Below are 27271 nucleotides of genomic sequence, written 5' to 3'. Positions count from 1 at the left end.
CCTTTCATTTTCTCTATGGGCAGAGCATCTCAAATGGCTCCAATGGTTTTTACCCGAGCACACCACACCAGCGTCTTGTCCATGGGTACAATCATGCTGTCCCCATGGCTGGGATCTGCACTCAGAGAGGGCAGCTTCTGTCCCAGAACAATTCACATAGTCCAGCCAGATGGGGTCATGTCCATGTCCAAACTCAACTGACCCTGGGGCTGACAGTGCCACCCCACAGCCCAGCTGCCGGCACACCACTTCTGCATCCTGTATGTCCCAGCCATTGCCACACACGCTGCCCCACTGCTGGTCGTGCAGCACCTCGATTCTCCCTGAGCAATGACTGGAGCCATTCACCAGCTGAAGGGGAGGTGGCTCTGAAATGAGCAAACACAGAAGGTAAAGCATCTGGACAGCGCTGATGCTGCAGGAATACCCACCTTCCCTTACACATCTGAGAGCTTCCAGACAACCCAGTTCATCGCTTGAATGTGCAGTCATGTTCTGGGTGGATGGCTGAGAAACAAACAACAGAAACCTAGCAATGCCAGTTAGAGAAAATGACAAAGTATCCCATATCCAGTAGGATCTGATAGTGAAAATAAGTCTTTTGTGATGTCTTTTCCTTCTTTCTCCCTCTCCCCTGAACATAAAGAGGCAGGATTTTGTTGACATTTCTGTTTAAGGACTCTGATGAAAATGACTGTTCAGAAACCATCCACTGAACCCTGCAAACCACTGACTTAAGGGGTGTTGTTCAGCTCTGGCCATTTAAAGCAGGGTTATGGTCAAGAGCTCTTTAGAGGTAACACTGCTCCTATTCAACTTATCAAAAAGTGAGCAATAGCTCCAAAAGTTTTGCATGTAAGACACTCAAGCAAAGATCAGACTGCCTTATTTGCAGCATAGTAGAAAAAACCTCAAATGATAAGATTGAACATTTCCTTCTTTTCCCCCAGTGACCAATCTGGTTTGCAGGATTAATGTCTCTGTGGGTTTGCTTTTGACTGCAGCAATCCAGCATGCAACTACACCACATAAATGCTCAGACTGCTGAAAGTATCTTTGTAAAATATTTGCCTGGATGTGGCACTTGAGAAACTAACTCAAATCCTGTGCAGAGAAGGCAAATTCCGTGTGACTTTTTTCAAATCCTCCCTGCAGGCCTTCTCCCACACCAAACACAGGCATCTAGTGCCATTTTAGAATATCCAGCCTGACGTCCACCTGCTGACCCCAAAGGATATGACTCCAGAGCCAACCATGTCAAGGCCATGTCTGGGATATTCCTCAAACGACATTTGATGTGCTCAACAGTGCAAAAACTGGGCAGCTATATAGAACTCTTTTTAAACACTGATATTATTTTTGTCCCTGATATGACTCAGGGACATCTTCCACCACCATTAGTGTCTCTAAGATCACTGTTCTTGACTGATTTTCTCTCTGCACTGGTGAGGGAATACTGTTTCTGCTTTGCACTATGCCAGGTGGAGAGTTGTGACTCAACATTGCTCTGTTCTGCCTTAGAAACAGCATAAGGCACCACCCACAGATTGACAGCCCCTATTCATCACACTCAGAGCCCAGAGCCTGCAACAACAACCTGGCCTCAGAGGTGTGACCATGCCTGGCCTAACTGATCCAGCTGAGCCCCCCATTCCTCATCATAGTGGATTGTCCAGTTGTCCCACCAAAATCAACAGCCATCTCCAACTGTGGAGTGAGGACTCTGCACAGACCCTGTGTTGTGTGGCACACACCTCTGCTCTGACTCCACACTAGCACCTGGGCATAGAGGTGACAGCTCCCTTGTAGGTGACCACAGGGGACCAGGGTCCTTTGGGTAGCCCTCACATGCTGTACTAGGGCTCCTAGTGCAGTATTGGCCCCCTTTGAAGCACTAACCTGCTGCCACTTCTCTTGGCACAGGTCAGCAGAGACTCAGAGGGGAGGGCGGACCCCCCTATCACTACTATCCTGTCCTCTGTCACACTGTTGCCCATGGCCTGGTAAGGAGTTCACACCAGAGAGGGTTACCTGAGCACTCAACACTGACATCTTCTCTGTGATGGCATTGCTGGACTCCCCACAGCGTGCCCGGACACTCAGAGAGCGTGCCTTCTGTCCCTGAGCAACTGATGTTCACCAGCCAGATGGGACCCTGTCCTTGTCCAAAGTCAGCCTTGCTGGGAGCTGAGAGCGCCAACCTGCAGCCCAGCTCCCGGCACAGCACTTCTGCATCCTGCATGTCCCAGCCCTCAGCACACACATTGGCCCATGTCTGGTTGTGCAGCACTTCTACTCTCCCCATGCAGGGACTGGAGCCATTCACCAGCTGGAGGGGAGGTGGATCTGAAACAGGAAAAAAAAGGAAGAGATAAAGCACTTGAGATGTTCCTGAGCATCTGATCAGGATGGACCCTTGGGAGAGAACTACTGCCAAAGCCACAAGCCTTCCGGAAGGACCAGATCTACGTGGAGAGACCAGCCTTGCTAACAGCTTGCTCTCCTGAGAGGGAAAGGCAGTTGAGGAACCACGCTGAGCCACTTCAGATATAGAAAATGCACCCCCTCACAATTAAAGTAACTCTCTGGGTGTGCCTGTGGGTGCACTGGGGGAGCAAGCCAAAGGAAATCAGGAGCCAGAGGTGTTGGCTGTGTGCAGGGCAATTTGTGCAGTGAATGCTATCCGTGGAGTAGCTGCATAAACTGCACTCACTGCCCTGAAGGTGATAGAGGAAAATGTGCTCATTAGGGAATAGAACATGCAAAGACATCTCCAAGACAGTCAGGAGAAATAGCCCAACCCAGGAGAGTGGGGAGAGGGGAAGAAAATCGGCATCTGGCAAGTTGTCTGGGCTCTTTCCACCACAATAGCAGTGAAACAGGCCCCTCTAGGGCAATATGCATTGCACCAATTGCAGTAGGATCAGATCAGACTGACTCTGCAACCACCAGTTCCCTGCACAGGTACTGAAGACTGTCCAGCTGGGCCCAGCTGCAGACAGCAAAATCCCAGGGACAGGACCCTGTGCATGAGGCTCAATACTGGGCACTCCCTGGAGCACGGAATGCCTCTGGGTATAAACCTCCCAGGAGCCACTGCCTCTGCCCTGGGAAGGTGGTTTGACCCCAGACCCAGCCCTCTTCTCCCAGGGTGGTGGAGGATGTGGTATGCAGGAGGTGTGCTGCACTGAGCTGGCAAGGGGAGGTCAGCAGTGGCCCAGAGCAGCTGGCTGCACCCATTGCTGAACTGTCACCTTCCCCCTCCCCGGCCAGCACCCCTCAGAAATGCAGGGAAATGACACAGATGAGGGTTACCTGCACACACGACGCTGGCTTCCTGCCCACGGCTGCAGTTACGAGCTCCCCAAGGCTTGGCACGGCATTCAGAGAGGGCAGCTTCCCTCCCTGTGCAGTGAACTCTGTCCAGCCAGAAGAGACCATATGCTTGCCCAAAGTGAGCTGAGCTGGGGGCAGACAGTGCATCCCCACAGCCCAGCTGCCAGCACACCACCTCCGCATCCAGCAGGTCCCAGCCATCATCACAGACACTGCCCCAGCGCTGCTCATGCAGCACCTCCACCCTTCCCGAGCAGCACCTGGAGCTGTTCACCAGCCGCACCTCACTCGGCTCTGCAGGGGGCACACATGCAAAGGCCAAGGTGACCCAGCAGCCGCAGACATTTCCTTCCTCCTCTTGCCCCCATGTGGACCAATGCAGCTCCCCCACACACCTGGGAGATGCAGCGAAAGACGAGAGGGGCACAAATGCAAACAGATGCTCAGGACAGGCCCATGCAGCCTGATGGAGGAGCAAGCATTTCTGGCAGGAGCTTGGGTGGGACCAGAAGAAGGGCTGCTCTCAGCTCTGCCCTGCGTTATGGTGGGGCCAGCCCCCTTGGGCACCTGATGCTCAACTCCACATGCTGCACAGCCAGTAGCCTCCGAGCCACCCACCCTCCCAACACACAGTGGTGGGGGGCCTTTGAGAGGCAGGGATAGGCCAGCACATGGCACAGCCCTACCCACCTCTGCACCCCATGGCACGATGTCAGGTTGAGTGAGGCTGGCCAGGATTTTGGCTTAGCATGGACCCCTCAACCCAGACCTCCCTGGGAAGGGCAACCCGACCAGAGCCTTGCTCCTCTTGCCACCCTCTCTGATGTGGCACCTGGCTGCAGGAACCCTGCTGGGCACCACAATGGCTGTGCAAATGGAGACCAGCTCCCGCTCCAACAAGACCCTTCAAATGCCATGGTTTCCCAATATGCCTGGCGGGGGAAGCTGCTGCTCCAAAGGGCAGGGCACCTTTGCCTGATTGCCAGATGCCTTGCCCAGAGACCAGCACTCAGCACTCTGAGGGCAAATGGAGCAGGGAGGCGGTACCTGCACACACCACACCAGCATCTTCCTCATGGGTACAATTGTGGGATCCCCAGGGCTGGGCCCTGCATGTCGACAGGGCACCTTCTGTGCCTCAACACTGCACCCTGTCCAGCCAGATGGAATCACGGCCTCACCCAAAGTGAGCCTTCCCGTGGGCAGACAGCGCTGCCCCGCAGTCCAGCTCTCAGCACACCACCTCCACATCAGGCAGGTCCCAGCTGCGGTCACAGATGCTGCCCCAGCACTGCCTGTGATGCACTTCCATCCGCCCTGAGCAGCGGCTGGAGCCGTTCACCAGCCACAGTGGAGGGAGTTCTGCAACACACAAAGGCAAAGGATCACACCACAGTGAATGGGCACTCCAAGTGGCTCTAGAGACAGGTCGGAAGGCAGACATGCAGGCTTGCCACCTCTCCAGCACAAACCTCTTGCCTGTCACTAGCATGCATTGTGGGCCAAGCCCCATCTACCTGCGCTTGGTGTTGGCCAGCACCAAGAGCCTGAGGCAGCAGTCCCCAGCCCTTCTGCATGCTGTCAGCAGCATGGGCAGCTCCACAGCAGCAACATGTGAGGGTCATCTGGGCTAGGGGCTAAAGCCATCTGCAGGCAGGAAGCATGTCTCCATGAGCCCAACCTGGTGGACTCCTGGCCCTGCCCGCGCCCCCTTCTGCACAGGAAACCCTCCCAAGCCGTGCAGTATGTGAGGGCAAATGAGGGTACCTGTGCACACCACTGCGGCATCTTTCCCATGATGACAGCAGTTCTGCCCCCACGGCTTGGTGCTGCATTGGGCCAGGGGGGCCTCCCTGCCTTGGCACTGCACTTCTGCCAGCCAGGTGGAGCCGTGGCCCTGGCCAAAGCTAGTCGAGCCGGGGGCAGACAGCGCCGCTCCACAGCCCAGCTGCCAGCACACCACATTCGCATCCGGCAGGTCCCAGCCATCATCGCACACTGTCCCTCTCTGCTCACTGTGCAGCACCTTCACTCTCCCGGCGCAAGGACCTGACCCGTTTGCTAAGCGCAGCTGGGGTAGCTCTGAAACAAGGCAGGACTGACAGCCCAGAGCAATGGGAGCACAGGAGAAAGAAACGTAGGCACTGCTCAGCACGCAGCCAGCCTGCCCCTCGGAGGCCCAGATGCTGCCCACATCCCCCAGCCTCAGCCAGATCATCAGCATGATAGGGGATCGTGGGGAGCAGGGGAACCCCGTAGCCCCTGTGCATTTCAGGCAGGCCATGAGGAGCCATCCCATGGCATGAAAATGCAGTTGTGTGTGTGTGCAGTGCCAGCCGCCTCCCCAGCCAGGAACTTTCCTGCTTGCCCCAGACACGGGGACATACTCTTGCCCATGGCTGCAGAGCCCTGGCAGTGCTGCAGCCACCAAAATGGAGAGGCACAGGCAGAAAGGAGACAAGCAGAAAAGCTTGCTGCACTGGGAAACCCTGCCCTGAGCTGTGCCTGGCCCAGTCCATGTCTGCAGGGACTTGGGAACACACCAGCACTCACCCCAAACTCAACATTGCCCCAGAAATTGCACAAGGCTGAGCTTACTTGGGTACCTGCAAAATGACACCGGCATCTTCATTGTGGTGGCATTTGTGAGCTCCCCTGGGCTGGGTGCTGCACTCCACCAGTGAGGCCTCTGTCCTGGCACAGTTCATGTCATCAAGCCAGACACGGCCAGACCCAGGCCCAAAGCGCGCCGAGCCCAAGGCCATGAGGGCCAGCCCACAGCCCAGCTGCTGGCACACCACAGCAACATCTCACAGGTCCCAGCCGTTGTCACATACCATGCCCCACTGATACTCACGCAGCACCTCCACCTGCCCCACACACCAGCTGGAGCCAGTCACGAGGCGGAGTGGGGTCAGCTCTGCAAGGCACAAACACACCAGCATGCCAATGGACTGACCACTGCAACATCCCCCACGCCTCCCGCTGCTGCAGGCAGGCTGAGTTCACAGGCTCTCAGCATAGGGCGTCCCGTGCCTTGGAGTGGGGACATGCAACCGCATTGCTCTGGGAATGGTCCTGGCCCCTCACTATGGGCTCACAAATAGATGCAGGAGACTGGCCTGGAAATTAGCATGAAATACACTGAACATTGGAGACCAACTCTAAAGCTAGCTATTAGTCTGATGCATTTCCCTGGAGAGCTACGGACTTTGGAATCGTACTCACCCTGCATCCATGCAGATTTCACTGCTTGCATATGCTAACATCACTTATACAGGTACATAAGACAATGGTCATTCAATTCTTACCAAGTAAAGATAAAAAAGCATCTGAAACTGGGTTACCTGAGCATACCACACCAGCGTCTTCTCCATGGTTGCAGATATGGTCTCCCCAGGGCTTGGCCCTACACATGGACAGGGCATCTTCTGTCCCCACGCAGTTCATGTCATCCAGCCAGATTTGTCCAGATCCTTGTCCAAAGCGAGCCAAGCTGAGGGCAGACAACGCCGTCCTGCAGCCGAGCTCACAGCACACCACTCTGGCCTCCATTAGATCCCAGTCATCATCACACACAGTTCCCCACCGGCCATTATGAAGCATCTCCACTCTCCCAGCACAGTGGTTTGGCCCATTCACTAGGTGCAAAACATCTTTTGCAGTGCACCTGGCAGTGAACAGCCCAAAGGACATCACATGTAGTTAAATTCCAGCATGTTAGGTACCTACAGCATCTGAAAGGTTGTATTTCCTGCTGAACACAGCCTTAGCACAGAAGTCATCTCTGCTTGTACAGAAATTTCCTTAATTTTGCTGCAACCTAGCACCTTCTGCTATGGGGTTGCATCTTTGAGCTTGTGTATGGCTCCACGCATACAAAAAAGGGGCAGTGGCTGCGAACTGCACCTACAGAAGCTCTGGTTGGGAAATAGGGAGCTTCCCCAGGAAAGGTGGTGCTACCCTGGGATAAATTCCCAGAGAGGTCATAAGGTCTTCATCCATGGGAACGTCAAAGGTTCAGCTGGACGAAGCCACAGCCTTCCTGATCTAGTGCTAGAGATAGTTGTGCTGCAAATGACAAGGGTGATAGGAGATCCCCAGGGACCCTTCCCACCAAATGCCCTGGTTGTTGACTGCTGCTAGTCTGGGAGTGGCTGACAACAGCTAGATTGTTAAGAAGTGACTGCATGAGCTTTATTCTGCTATTCATTCTGCTACAATGAATCACACACAATCCAAAAAAGAGACTTGAAAAGAGACTTGTGCTCTACTCTCTGCATTGCCTCATCCTACAGACTTGGAGGGGTTCAGTGTGGGTTTGTGCACTCACCATTAGCAATACTGACCTGCCACCGGCAGTCCTTGGAAGGAAGCTGCAAGGAAGGAAAGGCAAGCTGTAAGGTCCTACCAACACCCTTATATCCTGCCAATATGTCCCTTCCCAACTGCTCTCCATCCACAACAGCCCCTGTTGCGGTCCAGCCTGCAGACCAGGGCTCTTCAAATCTCCCCCTGAGACCACCAGAATGAAATGAAAGCTTCACACACTGATCCCTGCTAGTAGCTCAGGCCTAAACTTCTTCAAAGAGACAGGGGCAGAGATGGGCATGCTGAGAAAGCCCCATGGTTTGCACCATGTAGCTCTGCAAGGAGGAGCAGTCCCTGTTAGATTGAACTTAGCTGAGGGGAATCTTATCTCCAGGGGAAACAACTTCTTTGTAAACTTTTTTGGTACCGAGACAGTGCAGAACACAGAGGAAAGCAGACCTGTGCCCCACTTTCAGCATTGCCTCTTGTACATTGCTTTCATAGCAGCTAACATTTGCAACCCGATAATACTAAGGTAAGAAAAATACTGTGTTCCTGTTATAACCCACTCTCACTGAATTTGTTCAGCGCAAGTGAAAAGAGGTTCATATCAAAGATTCTGTGAAACAGAGACACAGAAACAAGTTTGGGGTTGGGGCATGCACATTTTGGCCAAGTGTTATTTAACTCATACTTAAGATCATGCAAAATTTCCTACTGGGTCACAGAAATGGTCAGTCCAAATCAGTCATTAGTCTGTCTCCATCAGTGGCACAGGAGATGCAAACTAGGCCACCTCCTGTGCCTCACTGCCTTCTTGCTTACCAACATCTAGACTTCTTATGTTAAGGATGTTCCCTTTTGTATCTGGTTTTAGACATGTTGCTCATGCTTTTGCTTAATTCCTCTCTGGACTCATTGATAACATCAGTCCCCACAATCTCCTGAGGTAGCAACTTCCAAACGCTCACAGCCTATTATGTACCCTCTGGACCATCTCTTATTCCAGTACATCCTTCCTGAGATGAGATGACCAGCATGACATACAGTACTAAAGACATGGAAGTGCCAGAGTTTTACATAGCAGCAAAATTATACCCCCTGTCTTGTTCTCAACTCCCTTCTTATGGTATCCAACTTTTTGTTGTATTCTTTTTGGCTGCTACAGAATACAAAGACAACGATTTCAAAGAACTCAACAGCTGGGTACAATAAAAGGAAAGCATTCAAAGCCAGCCATGGTGAACAATGAATTTGATGTCATTGCACTGCACAAATGTATAGCTAGATGGCAGGAAATCATTGCATTATTCAGGGCATGCATTCTCAGAAATACCACCCTGTGACTGCATTGCAGTGTCCAAACCTGCTTGCACCTCCCAGGGAGAGCATTGTGAACTGTTCTCTATAAGGCTGGAATGTATAGTCAGAGAAGCCATCAGGGTCTTTTCATGGGATTCATTTTTCTCTGCTAATACTTCCAGTGACTATAATAGCAGTCCAGCATAGATATCTGCATTTGAGAACTTTAAGACTTTCCAAATGGCTGAGCTCTTAATCACTTTTAATACAGACTCACCCGGTGCTACCTCTCAGTCTTTGCACCTCAGTCTCTTCCTTCACTAATCTGAAGCATGCAGCCTCTTGCCCTCCCTCACATCTATGAACTAGTCTATTACAAACTATCTCTATAATAAAGAAAAGACTCAGGAAATAATCTGAGTCTGGGAAATCCGTGCACCATAAGTCAGATGGCGGCAGCTCACAGCTTTAATTTTTTTACCTCAAATGCCTTGATACTGGCAATTATATAACTTCAGAAATGAGAAGCGAAGGGTAGAGGCTGTTGGCTTACAGCCTTGTACAATTGACTAGAACTGCTGTTTGCACAGAGGACACAGGGCTGAATGTAGCCGTAGGGTGATGATTATAAGAAAAGTCTTCACATCCCCTGAAACCCAAGAATAACCTCAGAAGTCCCTGTTCCAACACACCTGATACTCCCCTTTCCACAACCAGCTGCAGGACCTCAGTCTAAAGGACTCCCAGTATCCTCCCCGGACATTTGGTGTAATGTGCCCTGGAGGCCCTGTGGGAAGCTGAAAGGGAAGCTGAAAGAGAGATAAAAAGCCACTCACCCCAGAGGACAAGAGGACAAGGATCCTTGTGCTTCTGGATCCTGCACAGACAGCCAAGCAGCCCCTAGTGCTGTTGCAGACCATGCAGGGGCCATACCCTGACCCACTGGGAGGCCACATGGCTGGGAGGGGACAGGAGATGATCCTGGGGAGAGACTCAAGCTGTGCTTATTGTCACAATCATGACTGGGGAGAGCAGAGAGGTCAAGGAGTGTTGGAGCAGGATATAAAGCAAAACTCTCCCATCTCTGGGCCTGCCCAGACACTGACCCCACCTCTTCATCAGACTGTCCTTGGTGTCCCCAAACCTCCCCCATGGGCATCCTGAAGGAACCCCCTCCCATGTGATCCTTGCTGCAAAGATACTCAGGAGATGCAGAAGTGAATCTCCCAGAGAGGAGTGTCTCTGGTTCCCTTATTAATTACCTCATGAAGAAAGCAATGTGACTGATGAGTCAGAAGCCTCAGTGTCCTGGTACAGGAAGGCATGGACTGGAATGACCCCCCGCCTCCCCCAGGGACCATTTGCAGCGGACGCTATAGGGGACTGCAGGGGCAGGCTGCAAAATATGACACACGTTTACATACCCTGACCTCAGATGTCCTAGGCCCACATGCAGGCATGTGAATTCCTGTTTGCACGGTACCCTAACATGCCTCAATGCCACTAGACACATATGTTATCCAGATCCCATTGCTGCTATTAAGAGAGTTGTATCCCACTCTTAAAGCTTACCTGCCACGCCCATGTGAACTGTCAATGGGCAATGTAGGGGTATATTCAAACTTAGCAGCTGGGGAGCTGTTGTGTGGCAGATGGACTATCACTTGCACCAGGCTGGTGGATGGCTCTCCCATCTCACCTCCCAGCCCCATGCAGGGAGCCAGCTTAACCACCCTGGCCAAGCATCCAGTTCACATCAAACTCAAGCAACCCAGGGAGGTTCCCAGGATAGCTCATTAGCTGAGTAAATGAGGGAACAGAAAGCTCTGCAACAACACAAGGTTACTACCCAGCCATCTGTGGGGACCCTGGAACTGATTTCCTCTAGGCTATGCTGGGAAAATGCTAAAAAGAGAACTGTGCTTTTAGGGGTTGAGGTAAGTGGAGAATAACCCAGTGTCAAAGTGAGTGAGAATCACAGCTTTAGGAACAAGAACAAAGAAGAGCTAACTTTGCAGATCCTGTCTGCATGCTAGAGAGGGACCTCTCCACTACCCCGACACCCAGTTCATTAGCAGAGAGCAGGACCAAAGGAGTAACAGGTTGGGATGGGCTGCCCATGTGGCTTAAGAGAGAATTATTCATTTTCATGTGTGTGTTCATTTCAAAGAGCCTGAAATAAAGTGTCTTGCAGCCCACCAGTGTGCAATTCTGCAGCACAAAAAAGACTGTGTTGTATGCCCCAGACTGTGGCATGACAACCAGGGTACTTGAGGGTACAAGACCTGCTGAGATAGTGTTGGGAGATTGTATAAGGGGGAAAGATCTAGCACCGCTGCAATCTCTGCTGCCCTTTGGAAGCAGCCCTTGGAGTACAGTGTCATCTGAACCACATCTAGCATTGTCTGGAAGATATGATTCATTGGAATGAAGGAGTGAGATATCATGTAAGCAACAGATCCAGTGTTCAACCTTAGTCCTCAAATTCTTTTAATTAGTGATTTAGCCTTTATCCTCTCTCTTGTCTTCCTCTGACATGGGAAGGGCTGCAGCGGAAGACAGAAGTGAAGCAGGAAGGAACTAATACCTCTGATTTCCCAGTGCAGAGGTCTGAGATCTGGAGCATGGGCATGTATGACTGCTGCTGCACTTTCACCTTCAGACTCACAGGGCAGTTTGTGCTGGTTCCCACAGCCAAGCAGAACCAGCCCGCTAGGAACTGCTTTATTGTCTGGTGTGAAACCCAGGGAAGAAAGCCGTTGGTGACTGTCCCGTCCCCTCACCTCCAAACAGGTCATGCAGAACAGTTAATCTAGCCCTATCCCTTATTTTCCAGCCTGTTGAATGTTGAGGTGTGTCTTGGGATTCTCAAACCCAGAGAGAAATACAGGCCTGCTATAACAGCAGAGGCCTTGAAAAGTGGGAACACACAACTGTGTACAGGAATACAGGCATGGGAAGATAAGAGATGGGTCATAGGCTGGCACTGGAAGCATAAAGGCTATAAACAACCCACCAATGGTCACCATGCAGACCTGGATGTGGGCAGAAGCAGTTTCAGAGGTAACAAAGAATGAGCATGCAACATAGATAAAAAGCACTATACATAGTAAATTTGGATGGATGTAATATTGAGTGGCAGACCAATAAGGAAAGACTGAAGTGTAAAATTATGTCAGAAAACATATAAAAATAGCCCCAGACGAAAGACTGGTGCCATCAACCTTCAGATACAGGGAGCAATGGAAAGGTGAGCATAACACAATGAAAAGTGGTAGAAACCAGGGAGTGTGTGAATAACAATGTTAACTGCATTGTTATTGTTGAGACCTTTTCTGTATAGTAAGTTCATTTCTTTACCTTCTTTTTCTTTCTTTTTCTGTAATAAATAGATCTGGACTCATAGTGATTCTTTGATTAGACTGTTAAGATTTCAGTTGTACTAATATATTCTTAGTTTTACATATAAGGTGTGTTTCTTTTTTGCCCATAACAAGATTTTGAGTATAATCCTCCCTTCAAGCAGGTCCTGCTTGTAAGGAATTAAAACTGTTTGCTCCAGTTTATTAAGGTAGTCTTAACCAGTTAGCAGATAAAGACACTAAAAAGTATGTGTCTATATGTGATCTAGGGATGTCTACATTAGATGTCTGCATCTTGCCTCCATCCATAGCCAAAAGAGAGAATCAGGCAATTCCTGGGCACAACTCAACTCATCTCAGTCCAACTAGATGTTTAAAATGAGGCAGATAAGCTACCCCTGGGCAGGTCATTTTTCCCTGTATTGCAACACAGCCTGGGACCAAGACACATCCATGCAGGCATTGATCAAAACTGGATTTTTAACTGTTTATTCACAAAGTAAATCCAAGGTTAACACTAAGAGATACCACTCAGAGGAAGCACTTTCACAAACCCTAAACACTCATCTGTACATACCACAGCTATAGACTTGGTGAGAGAGTCCCATCTCCTCTCCAGTCCTATACAAGTGTTGTTAGTTCCCTGAGCTTTCGGCTTGTTTGGGTGTTTTATATGTTCTTCATTTCCCTAGGCACACAGATGCTTTCCACATGTCATGTAAGCCATCTCTTTGTTTTCTAGCTTCCTGATCAATCCTCTCTGGGCAGTCCAATCCCTCATTTTCCAAGGCTCTGCAACTCAGTGTGCATTCCCTGTTTCCTGCATACATACCTCTGCTCTTCTGAGGACTTGGAGATGTTCATGTTTTTCAACCATCACAACAACATTTTTAACACATCACTCATTCCATTTCCCTCTGGTTGGCTACCTATCTATTTTCAATGTACATGGAATTATTTCATGAACAGTACCGACCTGACTACGTAGTGTCTATCATTATATTGCAAGTACTATCTAACAGGGTTCTGCATGGGGTCCTTCCTGGTTGCCCATAATCCCTGCCTGGTTTTTGGCAATCCCATGGAAGCAGTATCCTGCAGTATGAATTGCCCCCAGGGGGCTGGAGGTGCAGGAGGTGGTACAGAGGCTGGTACCCTCCAACAAGGGCACTGCCAGATTCTGAGCAGGGAAGAATCTAACCTGATGGCTTGCCAGTCCTTGCAAGAATTTGGCCCACAGAGTTGAGAACTGGTTCTGCTCACTGCCTGAAAAAAGGCTTTTTCTGTTGCTTTCAGGCAGCTCTTTTGGGGCATGCAGCATTGGCTGCATCACTTAGAGTCTACTATCCAAAGTAGATGACCTATGACCAGTCTATGACCAATAACACCCTAACCTCCCACCAGCATCCTTCCTCTGGCAGAGTCCTGTGCTCCCAGAGTCTCAAGAAGACCAGTGTCCCCAGACGTCATGCACAGGAGAGTGTCTGGGAATGCAGCAGAAGGATGAGATCACTGCATGATCTAGTTGTCCACAAACAGAGGCGTCTAGTTACCCATAGGTCCCTTATCATATTTGCCAGCCCCACATCAATGTCCTAGACCTAGGGCATCTCAGATGACTCTAAATATCTATGTGTGGGATGATTTGAACTCCCAACCAGTACTGTCAGTAGGGTTTGCAAAGGTTTTCAACTTAAGAGTTGTAGGAAAACAAGCTCCAGGCATCTACTTAGGGATAAGCTGAACTGTTCTGTAGCTTCCACTGACTACAGTGAATAGCTATTAAAAAAGGGGGGGTGGGGGTGGGGGAAACACTAAAATGCTGCTTAAATGTTACAGAATAATTTTATTTTCACAAATGCACAAAAACTTGAAAGCATGAACCTGAAGGATTTCTATGCATCAAATGTCTTTTGCGTGCAGTCCTTTGGTGCCATGAGGTGTGTGTCATGCCTTATATTGCTTGGGGTGACTGACTGAGGTGGGAGGGAGATGGCTGGTGGATTAATGTCTAGAAACCCAACTCTGCAGAGAAGAGGTGGTCCAGAGCCCTCGATCGTGTCAGGGCTGCCCTATGAGACAGAGCTGCATCACCAGAGTTTTGTGTCTGGAGTGGTCACAGGCTGTGTTGACAGAGGGAAATCTCACATGAGGGAGTGGCTCTGGGGACCTCCAAAGGGATGCAGAGTGTTATGACAGTTGGAAGGACCATGCTGGAGTCAGACGGGAGCAAAGACAGCATGGGGCAGTCACAAGAGGAGAATCAACCCCTCCTAGCAGAACCAGACACAGCACTTGGTACCTGGCACTGCATAACCTGAGGACAGAACTAGCAACACAGTTTGGACCCCAAATTCTGTACTAGGCATGACACACCTGTCCTCAGAAGCATCACATCCTGACAGGTACCAAGAAGGCCCCAAGGCACCAACAACTCCTACATATCAGGGCCAAGAGCAAGCCTCACAGAGCTGATCCCCCTTGCTCCATACTCATACTGTGCACCCGACACCCTCTTCCATCCTTAGCTGGCTGGCACATGGCTGTCACAGTGTGGTGTCTTCTCCCACCAGGTGAGCTCTTTCGTTGCCAGTATCCTCAGCAGGAACTGCTCTTGCTGCCAGCTGCTCTGCTCCATGTGTTGGAAGGGAGACGTCAGAGATGAGCAGATCCTCCATGAGCACAAAGCCTGTAGAGCACAGGGATTCAGTCACAGGCTTACCCCAGGCATCCCAGAGAACACAGCCTGAAACGTGCCCTTTTAATGAGACAGCTAAAGGTGCTCACTCAGGAGCTGCTTTTGCAGGGGGCTGATACCCCTCATACCCCTCTCTAGACACAATCTTCAGCATTTGGCAAAGAAATGGGAAACATCTGGCCCTGAAAAGGATGTCTCCCTCCTCTGATCATACACAAGCCTATAAGTAACACCCATACCAATGAGACAGATGGGTAAAGGACATGCTCTCCTGGACTCCAATGCAGAGTTCACAGCAGAATTCACAGCAACTTCTCTGAATTACCCAACCCTTTGTAGTTTGTCTCTCTTGGCCCCTTCCTGCTATCCTGTCCCTTTTCCGAGGTGAAAAAAGGTAGAGGACTGCACTGATAAAACTAGCAGCATGAGGAAGAGTTTGGGACAGCCCCTGATCCTTCCTTTCATCTCTCAGAAAGGACAATGCATGGCTGTTCAACATGGGCGTCCTGGTTTCCAGAAGTGTCCACCACATCCCTAAAAGTTCAGAAATGAAACAGTTCCTGGTCCTTTCTCACTGCTTGGACAAATGGTGAAATATTCCAGGTGCCATTCCAAAGAGGCAGCTGGGAATCAGCAGAGCTGCCCTTTGCATGAGGTAAATGAGCCCATGTAATGTAAAGTTTGTGCAGGCAGCAGAAGGAAATGCAGGACAACATTCAACAAGGCACTCCCATGCCAAGGTCAGTTCCACCACCAAGTGTATCATAACCCAAAGTTAATAACCCTAAGATGTCATAAGATGTCATAACCCAAAGATAGGGTCAAAGCGAAAGGACAAAACTGGGAAGAAGAAGAATGACAGAAGGGTGAAAGGGACCAGGAAAGAAGAGGTCAAAGCAGAACAGGAAGTTCCTTTAGAAGTCAAAGCAGAACAGGAAGTTCCCTTCAATATGAGCCAAAGGAATATTCTTCTGTTCAAAGGTTTACTGACATCAACATTTTGAACAAACCTCATTTCCAGCCACCTTCTTCTTCTACAAATTCTGCTTCCCTCTTCACCTACAGCATAGCTCACCTGGAGTGGAATTAAAATCCCTATTTTGTATTCTTCTCCTCTTCTGGTACAGAACAACCCCACAAAGCAGTATCAAGACTGGTGCCATGATTGAGACAAGCAATGGGAGCAGTGGCAGAGGCTGTGAAGATTGAGGTATAATAGGGCCTGTGGGGAGAAAGTAAAACTCTGTTCATACAGAGCTAATTCAAGAGAGAAAAACAAATTTCTCAGCAGTGCACAAGAATAAGACAAAAAGGACACAACTTACACCATGGCAGGTTCCCATGAGACAGTGGAAAATATTTTTTCCTGCATAAGAGTGGCTAAATATTAGAACAGAGACAGGAAAGGCAGTGGATCTCCATTCTTGGAGATCTTCACACCTTATCTGGTGAAGGCCACAAACAACATGGTCTAATTGTGAGTGGGAGATTAGACCAAACCTCTCCAGAGATTGCTTCCAACCTACATTATTCTGTGATCCTTGAATTCAGGAAAGAAGATTCAGAGAAAGCTTCTGCTAAGTCCCTGTCATCATCACACACAGTCCCCTACATGCTGTGGTACAGCACCTCCAGCTGCCCATTGCATTGGTCACAGTCATTCAAAACTCACATGCATGCACCATCAGGGAAACATCACAACTGTCTTTGCCTCAGGGGTGGACTGCTGAGGACGTCAAAGTCCATTCAATGTGCCTTCAGTGCTCCAAGCACGGCACTTTGTAGAGTGATTTATTCCCAGTGGGCACTGCTAGGGCTGGACCATCTCCAAATGGTCCTTTCTGAAAATCACATCCCACAGTTGCTGGTTTCTTTTTTCAAAGAAGCCTCAGTGACCATTCTAGATTGAGGTGTCTGCAGAACGTACAGCCTACATAAGGGAGAGAGCTTTCAAGTCCACATAGTTCCCAAGCAGGTGCCTCCTTACTTGGTAATTCACTGAATGAAGACAACCTTCTCAGAAAGACATGGTCTGTGCCCAGAGATACCTCTCTGTCCCCACTGACCTTGAGCAGAGCCCAGAGGACTTGCAACTCTTCAGACTTTTCCAAAGGCAAGTGGGAAGAGAGGGGCAAGGCTGGATACTGAGATAAGTTTTTGCAACATCAACCATGACTTTCAGATTCCCAGTTCAGCCATGAGGGTGTTCCACATCCACATGCTGTAGTTTTGCAGGTAGAAGTCCTCCTTTTTCTATCCTGGAAGGTTTTCATCATAAAGAAGATTTCCTAGTGTCAGGATCATTCCCCATCACCTCATGCTGAGTGAATACTCAAAAATCCCTGTCCTCTGGGATGAAGGTGTTGACCATAGTGCTAAACACAACTCCATTGTGTCAGATGGAGTCTAAAAGTGTAGGATCCAGCTTGTGCTGAATGAAATTCCATCTTTGTTCTCTCTCCTGAGCCACTGACAAGTGCACAGTCTCAGAGCTGCACTGACTCAGCTTAAACAAGGGGATAATGGCAGCATGCTTTGCTGCCTGACTAAACCATTTTCCAACATGATAGTGGCCACATTACCTGAGCACACTACACCAGCGTCTTCTCCGTGGTTGCAGTTGTGTTCCCCCCATGGCCTGGCCAGGCACTCTGAGAGGGTGTTTTCCCCCCCTGTGCAGTTCACATTGTCCAGCCAGATGGCGTTATGTCCTTGCCCAAATCGAGCTTTGCCAGGGGCCAAGAGTGCCGTTCCACAGCCCAGCTGCTGGCACACCACTGCAGCGTCCTTTATGTCCCAGTCGTCATCACACACAGTTCCCCAAAGCTCCTTGTGATGCACTTCGACTCTCCCAGCACAGAGATTTGAGCCATTCACCAGTCGCAGTGCTGTGGGATCTGAAATGGGAGAAGACTCACACTTTTTGCAAGTGGACACAAAGCCTTCATTCTTTGGAGATACCTTCATTGATTGCCTCTTTCCATTCCTGCACTGTTCACTGTGATCATGTGAGTAATGTGCATCACCAAGTTTTGCATCTTTTCTGATACTTTCCGCTGAGGAACTTTTCTCTGCATTTCCAGCCATTGAGAATGACATGTCTGAAAGCCTGTGTAATGGAAATGATCCTGCAATTTAGACCCCCTTGGCACCAAACCCCTAGCAGTGGAAATGGTTCTGTGCTCACACACCATGCTGCTGTGGTGCTTGGGTATGGTGAATCACTCAGACCTTTGAGAAGGAAGTGCCCAAACATCCCCAAACACTGGAGAGACTTTGAATATTTAAACCCAGGTTTTAGTTTAACATGAGCTAGAATAAGATAATTTATGGAATAAAGAAAATTCAGACATGCTTTCTGGAAAAGAATAAAATCCCAATGTACCTTTGCAGGATGAGTCCTTTCTTCCTATCCTGCTCTCAACCTAACAATTTTTTAGTGGCTTTCTGGACTGCAACAAAATCTAAATCTCATCCTCTAGGTCCCTAGAGAAAGTATCTTTCTTCCCATCTCCTCACAGACTTGGTCATATGTCTCTCATTTGCTTTTTTTTCCTTTTGTCCAGCACTAACTCAGTGTTTTTCAGGTTGCTCTAGTCTTCCACTTCCCCAAGGTTTCACTGGCAAGCACAGCCACTGAACAAGGTAGACAGGTCCTCTGAAGAACAGCCATCCCAGCTCTACTTTGGGGTTTGATATTGCACAAGCCCAGAGGAGAGCATGTCACCAGCAAAGCCACCATTCCCCCTTCCTACAACACAGTCCAATGCTTCCCCTACTTGGGAAGAAGAATTACCTGAGCACACAACACCAGCATCTTCCTCATGGTTGCAATTAGCTGGTTCCCCAGTCTTGGACCTGCATTGAGAGAGGATGGATTCTGTCCCTGTGCATTCAACATCATCCATCCAGATATGGTCTGACCCTTGTCCAAACTGAGCCGAGCCTGGAGCTGATATGGCCATACCACAGCCCAGCTGCTGGCACACAACTTCAGCATCACTCAGGTCCCAGTCATCATCACATACAGTTCCCCACTGTTGCTTATGAAGCACCTCAACTCTCCCAGAGCAGCGACTGGAGCCATTCACCAGCCGGAGCTGAGCTGGTCCTGAAATTAGGAAAGGTCAGGTCAAACACATAAATTCTTGTAGCTCACCAAAGAGCATGAGGAAGATGGGACCTCAGACCAAAGCCACCTGCAATGTGATGTAGAGATTATCACTGGCAAACATACAAGCATCTAATTCCATTTTAAGTGCCCTCGGGTATCCAAGATAAATGGGTTTCTCTATTGAGTTATCCACATGCTTCCCTAAAGGGACACAATGGTGTACTGACTCCATCAGTGTCACTAACATTGCTCCTTGCAGAGCTGCACCATGAAGGGATATGGGGGTAGCTTACCTAGGCACACCACACTGGCATCTTCTCCATGGTTACAGTTACTCTCTCCCCATGGCCTGGCCCCACACTCAGAGAGGGCAGCCTCTGAACCTGTGCAGTTCACATCATCCAGCCAGATGGGCTCATATCCCAGCCCAAACCGAGCTCTAGGTGGAGCAGATATGGCCGTCCCACAGCCCAGCTGCCGGCACACAACTTCTGCATCATCCAAGCCCCAGCTGTCATCGCATACACTTCCCCATTGCTGGTTATGCAGCACCTCAACTCTTCCAGAACAGCGATTTGAGCCATTCACCAGCCGGACCTCAGATGGGTCTGAAATTGGAAGAGATAGAGATGCTATATCATGCTGGTAGTCCTAGTGAGGGAGAGACCAAGTGTATGATGTGACATGGAGAATGACTCCCCACATGTTCAACACTTATCTTAGCTCAGTGTTAGAGATTCAGGGATTCTCATGTGGAAAGAGCATTGCCATAGACAAGCAGCAAAGATTGGTCCAGTAAGCTTCTGCAGTGTTAGTACCCACTAATTCATCAGCAGATGAGCAGCAGCTACCTGAGCACACCACACCAGCATCTTCTCCATGGTGGCAATTATGGACTCCTTTAGGCTTGGCTCTGCATTCAGAGAGGGCAGCTTCTGTCCCTGTGCAGTTGACCTCATCCAGCCAGATGTGGCCACGTCCCCGCCCAAAGTGAGCCAAGTTGGGGGCTGAGACTGCTGTCCCACAGCCCAGCTGCCGACACACAACTTCTGCGTCACTTAATCCCCACTCGTCGTCACACACTGTCCCCCACTGATGCTGATGAAGCACTTCGACTCTCCCCGCACAGCGACTTGGGCCATTCACCAGCCGAAGTGCCATTGGGTCTGAAAGAAAGACATGAATGACCTTGTAGGAAGAGCATATGGAGATAACCCTAGCCATGAGATCTCATGCAGGACTGCTGTGCACTGTACTCTAAACTCCCTGACATGATACCTTCATGAAATGGCAGGACCAGAGATTCCCATTGAACCCAGCACAGTCATTTCCACCAGGTGAACACAGTCAGAAGCTCAGTAGCTATTTACTTGAGCTGAAAACTAGCCAGAAAAAATGGGGGAAGCAGCAGGGATAGGATCTTCCTTGTGGTTACAACCACTCCTTGCAGCAGGGACCTTATTCTCATTTCCTTGCCTGCTGGAGAAAATAGTTATGTATATCCTCAGTGGCAGCAGGATACAGACATGCAGGAGGAAAGTGGCAGGGGGTTACCTGAGCACACCACACTGGCATCTTCCCCGTGATGACAGCTGTGGACTCCCCATGGTTTGGCTCTGCACTCAGTAAGGGCAGACTCTGTCCCAGAGCAGCTCACTTCCTTCAGCCAGATGGGGTCATAGCCTCTGCCAAATCTAGCCCAGCCTGGAGCAGATATTGGAGCACCACAGCTCAGCTGCCAGCATACCACTTTAGCATCTTCCAAGTCCCAGCCATCGTCGCACACGGTTCCCCACTGCTGGTGGTGAAGCACCTCAACTCGCCCAGCACACCGATTCGGGCCATTCACCAGCCGTAACTCTGTGGGCTCTAAAGGGGGAATGAGCAAAATGAATAAATGGGGATATTGTGTGCCTCAGTCCTATGAAGCAGATGCCCTGCTGCTGTTTGCAACTATGTGAAATCATACAATGCACAAGTGCATAACAGTGCTTCCCCCATTCAAATCAGCCTCTACAGTCAGAAACAACAGAGGAAAAGAAAGACCTGGTTCTTTTCACTAATGACAGGATGGCTACCAGCTGCCAGTGCACTGTGGAGAAGGTAAAAGCCTTGTAGGATGCATCATGGAGAGTGTTTCCCATGGAGAAAACAGGAGGCAATGCCAGGAAGACTCTTGGACACCTGGTTCAAACTATGAACATCAGAACAAACATAAGTAGGCCTGCTAGGGTGATCGCATTTCCCTAGGAGAACACATCTAAGAGGAAAGATTTTAAAAAGCAGTATTTACAATAGCAAAATGAAGGCTGGACAGGGACATGACTTCACTCTGTCAATACATAAGGGAAGTGAAGAACAAAGAAAGAGGAGAACTGGCCAAGCTGACAGCAGATGCTGGCAAAGAGCAGAGCAGTATCAAGCATCTACCAGCATATTTTGGCTGGAGGCAATAGGAGAGGCACCAGGCTAGCAGGGTCTTGAAATTTAACTGGTTTTAAGACTGCACTCATGACAGAGAGCCCAATAGGTGTTTGCCTTCAATACATGCATAAAACATGAGGACAAGGAGAGTCTTTCCATGGTACTTTCTTGTTTGCTTTGCTCTGCTACAGCTCCTTGCAAAGTATTTCTTGAAGTCGCCCAGATTTGCTCTTCTGGTAACATAGGACTGGCATCCCATTGCAAGCTGAAGGGATAGTGGGGATGTCTTTCAACCCTGAACCACCTCTAGGGGTCAAAAAGAACCTTGGGACATAGAGTTGGAATGGCCTGGATCCATGTGCCATGGGTGTCAATGACCAAATGACTGCTCTGAGCACATGTATTTAAACATCCAGAGTAAGTTCACATGATGGGCATGGTGATCCACTTGTGAGCTGATACATTTTAAGGTGTCAGAAAGAGAAATAGCACAAACAGGTAAGAATGCATCCAGATAATCTGTTGATATGATGCCTACAGGAAGAGTTACCTCACCTCCCAACCATTTTGACTGTTGCTCACAATGGTATTATACACAAAGGAAAACAATATGTACAGAGGGAAACAAACTGAAATTAAATGCAGGTGGCCCTACAGAAAAATTGTCCCTGAAGCCATGACCTGGACTAGACTCACCTGAGCACACAACACCAGCATCTTCTCCATGGTCACAGTTATGGGCTCCCCAGGAATTCAAACCACATTCAGTGATGGCACCTTCTGTCCCTGTGCAGTTCACCTCATCCAGCCAGATGGGATCATGCCCTTGCCCAAACTGAGCCTTGCCAGGGGCTGATATGGCCATCCCACAGCCCAGTTGCCTGCAAACCACTTCTGCATCACTGAAGCCCCAGTTGTCATCACACACAGTTCCCCACTGCTGGTTGTGGTGAACTTCAACTCTCCCTGAGCAGCGGCTGGAACCATTCACCAACCGGAGCTGAGTTGGTTCTGAAAAGAGACAAGTGCCAAATATCCAAATGTCTCAGGAGACATGACTGCAACTGCCCTGGAGTCAGGACTCTGTTGCTTAAATCATCACAGAATCTCACGGCCAAAGGATGAAGAAGTTACAGTCCTACAACAAGAAGAGCAGGCTCTCCTCATGCACTCCCCTACTCCCCACATTCACAGTCCCTTGGGAGGCAGTGTAACATCAGGGCAGATGTCACCTTTGAAGCTCCCTGTTCCCTTCCCTTTTTCAGCCAGACAGTCAGGGATTCTTCCCATCTCCACTTATAGGACTGCAATGTAGACATCTATATCCAGGACCGTCTCAAAGCACTTCTGCAGCACAGCACCTTTCCTAGCACCTTCCCCATGGGAAAAAAAAAAAAAAAAGAAAAGAAAAAAAAGAAAAAAATGTGATAGCCTGGGCACCAGCCCTGATGGGACAGGAATCAGAGTTACCTGAGCATTCAACACTAGCATCCTCTCCATGGTTGCAGTTATGATTTCCCCAGGATCTGGCCCGGCACAGAGAAAGGGCAGCCTCCGTCCCAGCACAGCTCACTTCATCCAGCCAGATGTGGCCTGACCCCTGCCCAAAGTGAGCTCCAGTTGGAGCTGACAGTGCTGGGCCACAACCCAGCTCTCTGCATGCCACCTCAGCATCCGTCAGGTTCCAGCTGTCATCACACACAGTGCCCCACTCTTGATCATGAAAGACTTCGACTCTGCCAGAGCAGAGGTCTGAGCCATTCACCAGCCTGATCAGGATCGCATCCGGTTTGGGTGCCCCTGCAAACATGCCCAGAGAGCAAATGGTCAGGGACCTTGCTGGGCATGCAATTACCCTCAATGCTTAGGAGTAGCATCTTCCACTAGGCAAGTCTGGAAGGCATCCAACAGTTCGGATGTGTGCATGGAGGGATTAATCACTGTGCAGCCAGAGAGTGGTGAGGCTGAGAAATGGGCAAGGAGATGCAGCCTCGATGTTTTCAACACGGAATAAAACAAACAGATGCAAGAGATGTGGGGGGAACATGAGAGCTTTGGAAGCTGAGAACAGCATTTAGAAATTATCTGGAGCAAAGGTGTAAAGAGGCTGATTCTTCACAAAATCATGGGGGGAGTCATTTTGCCTATCTGTAGGGATGGAATTGAGCTCAAAATTAACAGTCCTATCTGTTGGTGACCATATGTATGTGTCTATCTGTGAGCTGAAATGCCTACACTCATGATACAATCAGAGGACACCCAGTCAACAGTGTCTATGGATGATGGAGTTATTCATCTCGTCTTAACACAGATGCTGAAGGAGAACCAGGTGCTCCAACAAATGAAGGCATCTGCTCTAGGATGGCATGAGTCATATCTCAAACACTACTGGCCATATTGACTAGACATGATTATAAAGGCAGCCTGCATTCAGTTCCAAAGAGGCAATGACTGTGAACTCAGATATTTAGATAGGTTAATTCAAACCTGGATTGACAGTCTGAGGAAGGAACTGCAGGCTGCATGAGAGAGAAGACTTCATTGCTAGGACTGAACTTGCTACAGCATTGGGCTCCACTATGACAGAGGATCGGGGCAGTTTGACATTAGCAGGACCACATCCTAGCCAAGCTTTGTGCTCTGGTCACACAGGGCCTTCTGGTATCCCATAAGGTCAGCCATGACCAAGAAGGAGGAACTTTAGTTTGCCTTGTTATCTTTTAATCCTTCCTCTGCCAGACCACACTGATATCCACAGTATGTGAAGCAAGATGTGATGGGATCGAGACTTACCTGAGCACACAACGCTGACGTCTTCTTCATGCCCACAGTTGTGGACTCCCCAGGGCTGGGCCTGACATTCAGAAAGAGTGACTTCTGTCCCCACACAGTGCACGTTGTCCAGCCAGATGGGGTCTGCTCCTCGCCCATATCGAGCACCACCAAAGGCCGACAGTGCCATCCCACAGCCCAGTTGCCTGCACACCACACGGGCTCCAGCTAGGTCCCAGTGATCATCACACACCGTCCCCCAGGTACCATTGTAAAACACCTCCAGCCGACCCGTACAAGAATCAGGGCCATTTACGAGTCTTACTTGGGCAGGACCTGAAGCTGAAAATGAAGGAAAGAGATGGAAAGGAAATGTTAATGAGAAACCTTGGGGAAAAAAAAGCTAAACAACAGCCTGGAGTGCGCTTCCTTTTTCAACAGTCTCTACCTGTTGACTGAGAGGAATAGGGAAGAACCAGCAAGAGAGAAAGATGTGAATGGTGACAGAGCAGCGGGAACATGTTTGTCAAGAGACAGTAGAACACAAAACCAGAGTGACCCAGGCACCGCCTGGTCTACTGTCTATTTCTGCATAATGTTATGATTTTGCTTACATAAACAAAAGAAGGATTGCTAACAGTCCCATGCAGCCTAGCTCCCCTGTTCCTCTAACAGAAATGCATGATGACTCTATCAGGGGAATACTTTTTACAGGGCCACATGGAAGCCAGCTCTTAGGAAAATCCCAGGCTTTTCCTGCTAGAGACAGATGAGAACACAGTCCCTCAAAACCAGTAAGGCCAAAATGCTTTAAGGTGTTTTGCTTACTGATTCCTGTTCAAGTGCCTGTCTCTACACAGGTTTTAGGGTGAACTTACAAATCTAAATATAACACCCATAGCTGCACATGTAATTGAGTTATAGGCTCTTTGCAGGAGCAATTTTGAGCAAGAATACACAGTAAAAGCCATAGAAATGTAGGAAAAAATACTGACACACTTCAAACATCCCCTTCAAAAAGATGTCCTAGCATAAACAGTTCCAGAGAGGTCTTTACTGGCACAGACAGCAGAAGAGAACATAAAGGACATGAACCTGCCAAAACACAGTAAAATGTCTCCCAGAAAATGACTACGTCCAGCTGAGATCACCCCCTGCAGAAATTGTCCCAGAAGATCCAAGGAGATCCAGCCAAAAAAGTATGGGCACTGCATGACCTCAGGCAAAGGTTCACAGGTCAAGAAAGGATAAAAGGGACTGCAAGCAGACATGGGTGAAGATGCAAAAATGGAAGATAAAAGCTTTGACATCAGCCTAAAACTCTGAAAGTCCCGATATATAAGTGGAAACACTTTGGTCTATAAATAGTGAGAGGTTACCAGGTGATGTGCCAGAGATGCTATACAAACAGCTCTACCTGACTGCCCTTGGGCTGGTTTATTTTCTGAAAGCACCTGTCTTGGTTTCTCAGGTCAGCCTGGCCCAAGCACAACAGTTCTGCTTGGTAGTTCTGCATGTGCCCCACTTCCTGCTATACCCAGCAAACCATGGATGTTACTCACACATCACTTTCTAAATGTGTGCCTTATAAATTTGTAGTAACAACAATTAAACTGCACAGAAATAAAGAGGAGCAACAGCACTCCAGTGTTATGCATCCCCAAAATGTATGCAACAAGCATTGGGGGACATGCAAGGAAATGCAAGAGCACAGCAGCAGGCAGGGAACATGCTGTCCAGTGCAAAAGGCACTCACCACATAGCCCTGCCAAGAGGATGAGGATCTCTGCAGTCACAGGTCCAGCATGGGCAGACAGCCTTTTGTCCATGGGATGTCCAGTCAGGAGCTAAGGCTTTTGCAGAAGCCAGTCCCAGCCTTGTGCAGGAAGAGATGGGCTCAGCAAAGGCTGAGCTCAGTTCCACCATCACCAGCTGGAGAGGAAATAAAGCAAAGATCTAACAGAGGGAATTGTGTGAGAACACTTTCTGCACTGGTCCTTCCCCCTGCTTGTTGCCTCTCTTCCCCACAGTTACACTTGCATCACATAGAGTCAGATTTATGAAAGGGAACTGAATCTTCTGCTTTCAGCTTTATCCTTGGTGGCAAACAAGCATGCTCTGGGATCAACTACTGTTAGCCCTTGGGGTAATTGTCCTATGGGTTCACTTCACACGAGGACATCTGAGACAGGATAGAGAAGCCTGGGGGAGGCCTGCAGGGCTTGCATTTAGGGTCTTATCTTCATGTCAAAAAGTTTACCTGAGGTAATATCCTACTTTCTCACAATGCTGACTATAGAGTCAACTCTGGGATATAGCTCCCTTTGGAGACTTCCCATAAAGACCAAGGCTTCTGGATGGTAGAATGGTAACAACCATTCAGGAGTGTCTTAGAGCCCTGAGAGAGGCAGCAAGTGCTCTTGGGGGGGGGGGGGGGGGAGATGTCTCTTCCACTTCCAGCACAGAGGCAATTTCTTTTGAACTTTAAGCAGGAATTCAGCCCAAACCTACTGAACCTGTCCAAAAAATGTCCTTTTCTCCCTCTCCAGAGCAAATGTGCACAGCAAGACTGCTTCTAGCCTGCAGATGTGCCTGTGTGTGTACTCTGAACCTCCAGCCACCACCCTACCATGATCCTGCCATTGCTGCTCTGTGAACTGCAGGTCAGCAGCAACACAACCACGCTGCACTGAACCAAGGAGACCCTGACTGGCAACAGCTCTGCACAGGACTGCCTGATTATTAATAGCTGAGAAGAGGATGCCAGATTCCATTTCCTCCTGCCTGGCTCTTGTTCTCTTTTTCCTCCTGTGGGGTGGACGAAAGGAATAGTTTCAGCACAGAGTAGGCACAAACCAGTGTGAGAGCCTGTGAAATACTCAGCTCTGAAGCATGGGAGGGATGGTGGAAGAGACACACTGACTGGGGTTCCAGAGCATCCTACCCCATTCC

The 27271-nt window shown here is 49.3% G+C and overlaps 3 protein-coding genes and 1 pseudogene across 3 annotated transcripts in view; 1 reads left to right on the top strand and 3 right to left on the bottom strand.

Moving 5' to 3' along the window:
* Positions 1-4413, bottom strand: part of LOC106482036 (scavenger receptor cysteine-rich type 1 protein M160-like) — a 37727-nt gene extending 33314 nt beyond the window's left edge. Inside the window, exons 1-4 of the mRNA XM_067314257.1 lie at positions 4394-4413; positions 3301-3731; positions 2031-2346; positions 51-376 (exon numbers count right to left, since the gene is read on the bottom strand). Coding sequence (XP_067170358.1) covers positions 51-376; positions 2031-2346; positions 3301-3731; positions 4394-4413 — 1093 coding nt within the window. The remainder of the gene's footprint in view (positions 1-50; positions 377-2030; positions 2347-3300; positions 3732-4393) is intronic.
* The window catches only part of LOC106482029 (uncharacterized), a 255295-nt gene that overhangs the window by 120506 nt on the left and 107518 nt on the right, over positions 1-27271 (top strand). The window lies entirely within an intron of this gene.
* On the bottom strand, positions 4568-10643 carry LOC136994868 (deleted in malignant brain tumors 1 protein-like; annotated as a pseudogene).
* LOC106482033 (deleted in malignant brain tumors 1 protein-like) lies at positions 14858-26148 on the bottom strand. The gene is made up of 10 exons (XM_067314376.1): positions 26076-26148; positions 24341-24661; positions 22988-23347; positions 22235-22558; positions 20678-20992; positions 19966-20289; positions 19417-19731; positions 18789-19120; positions 17562-17928; positions 14858-15000 (listed from the first exon to the last, which is right to left on the bottom strand). Exons 1-10 carry the CDS (start codon positions 26146-26148, stop codon positions 14858-14860), a joined length of 2874 nt encoding a protein of 957 aa, XP_067170477.1.

This window comes from Apteryx mantelli, chromosome 34 (assembly GCF_036417845.1).
Source record: "Apteryx mantelli isolate bAptMan1 chromosome 34, bAptMan1.hap1, whole genome shotgun sequence".
Classification (NCBI taxonomy): Eukaryota; Metazoa; Chordata; class Aves; order Apterygiformes; family Apterygidae; genus Apteryx; species Apteryx mantelli.
Note: the sequence above shows the minus strand (reverse complement) of the source record. Positions and strands in the feature narration are given on the sequence as shown.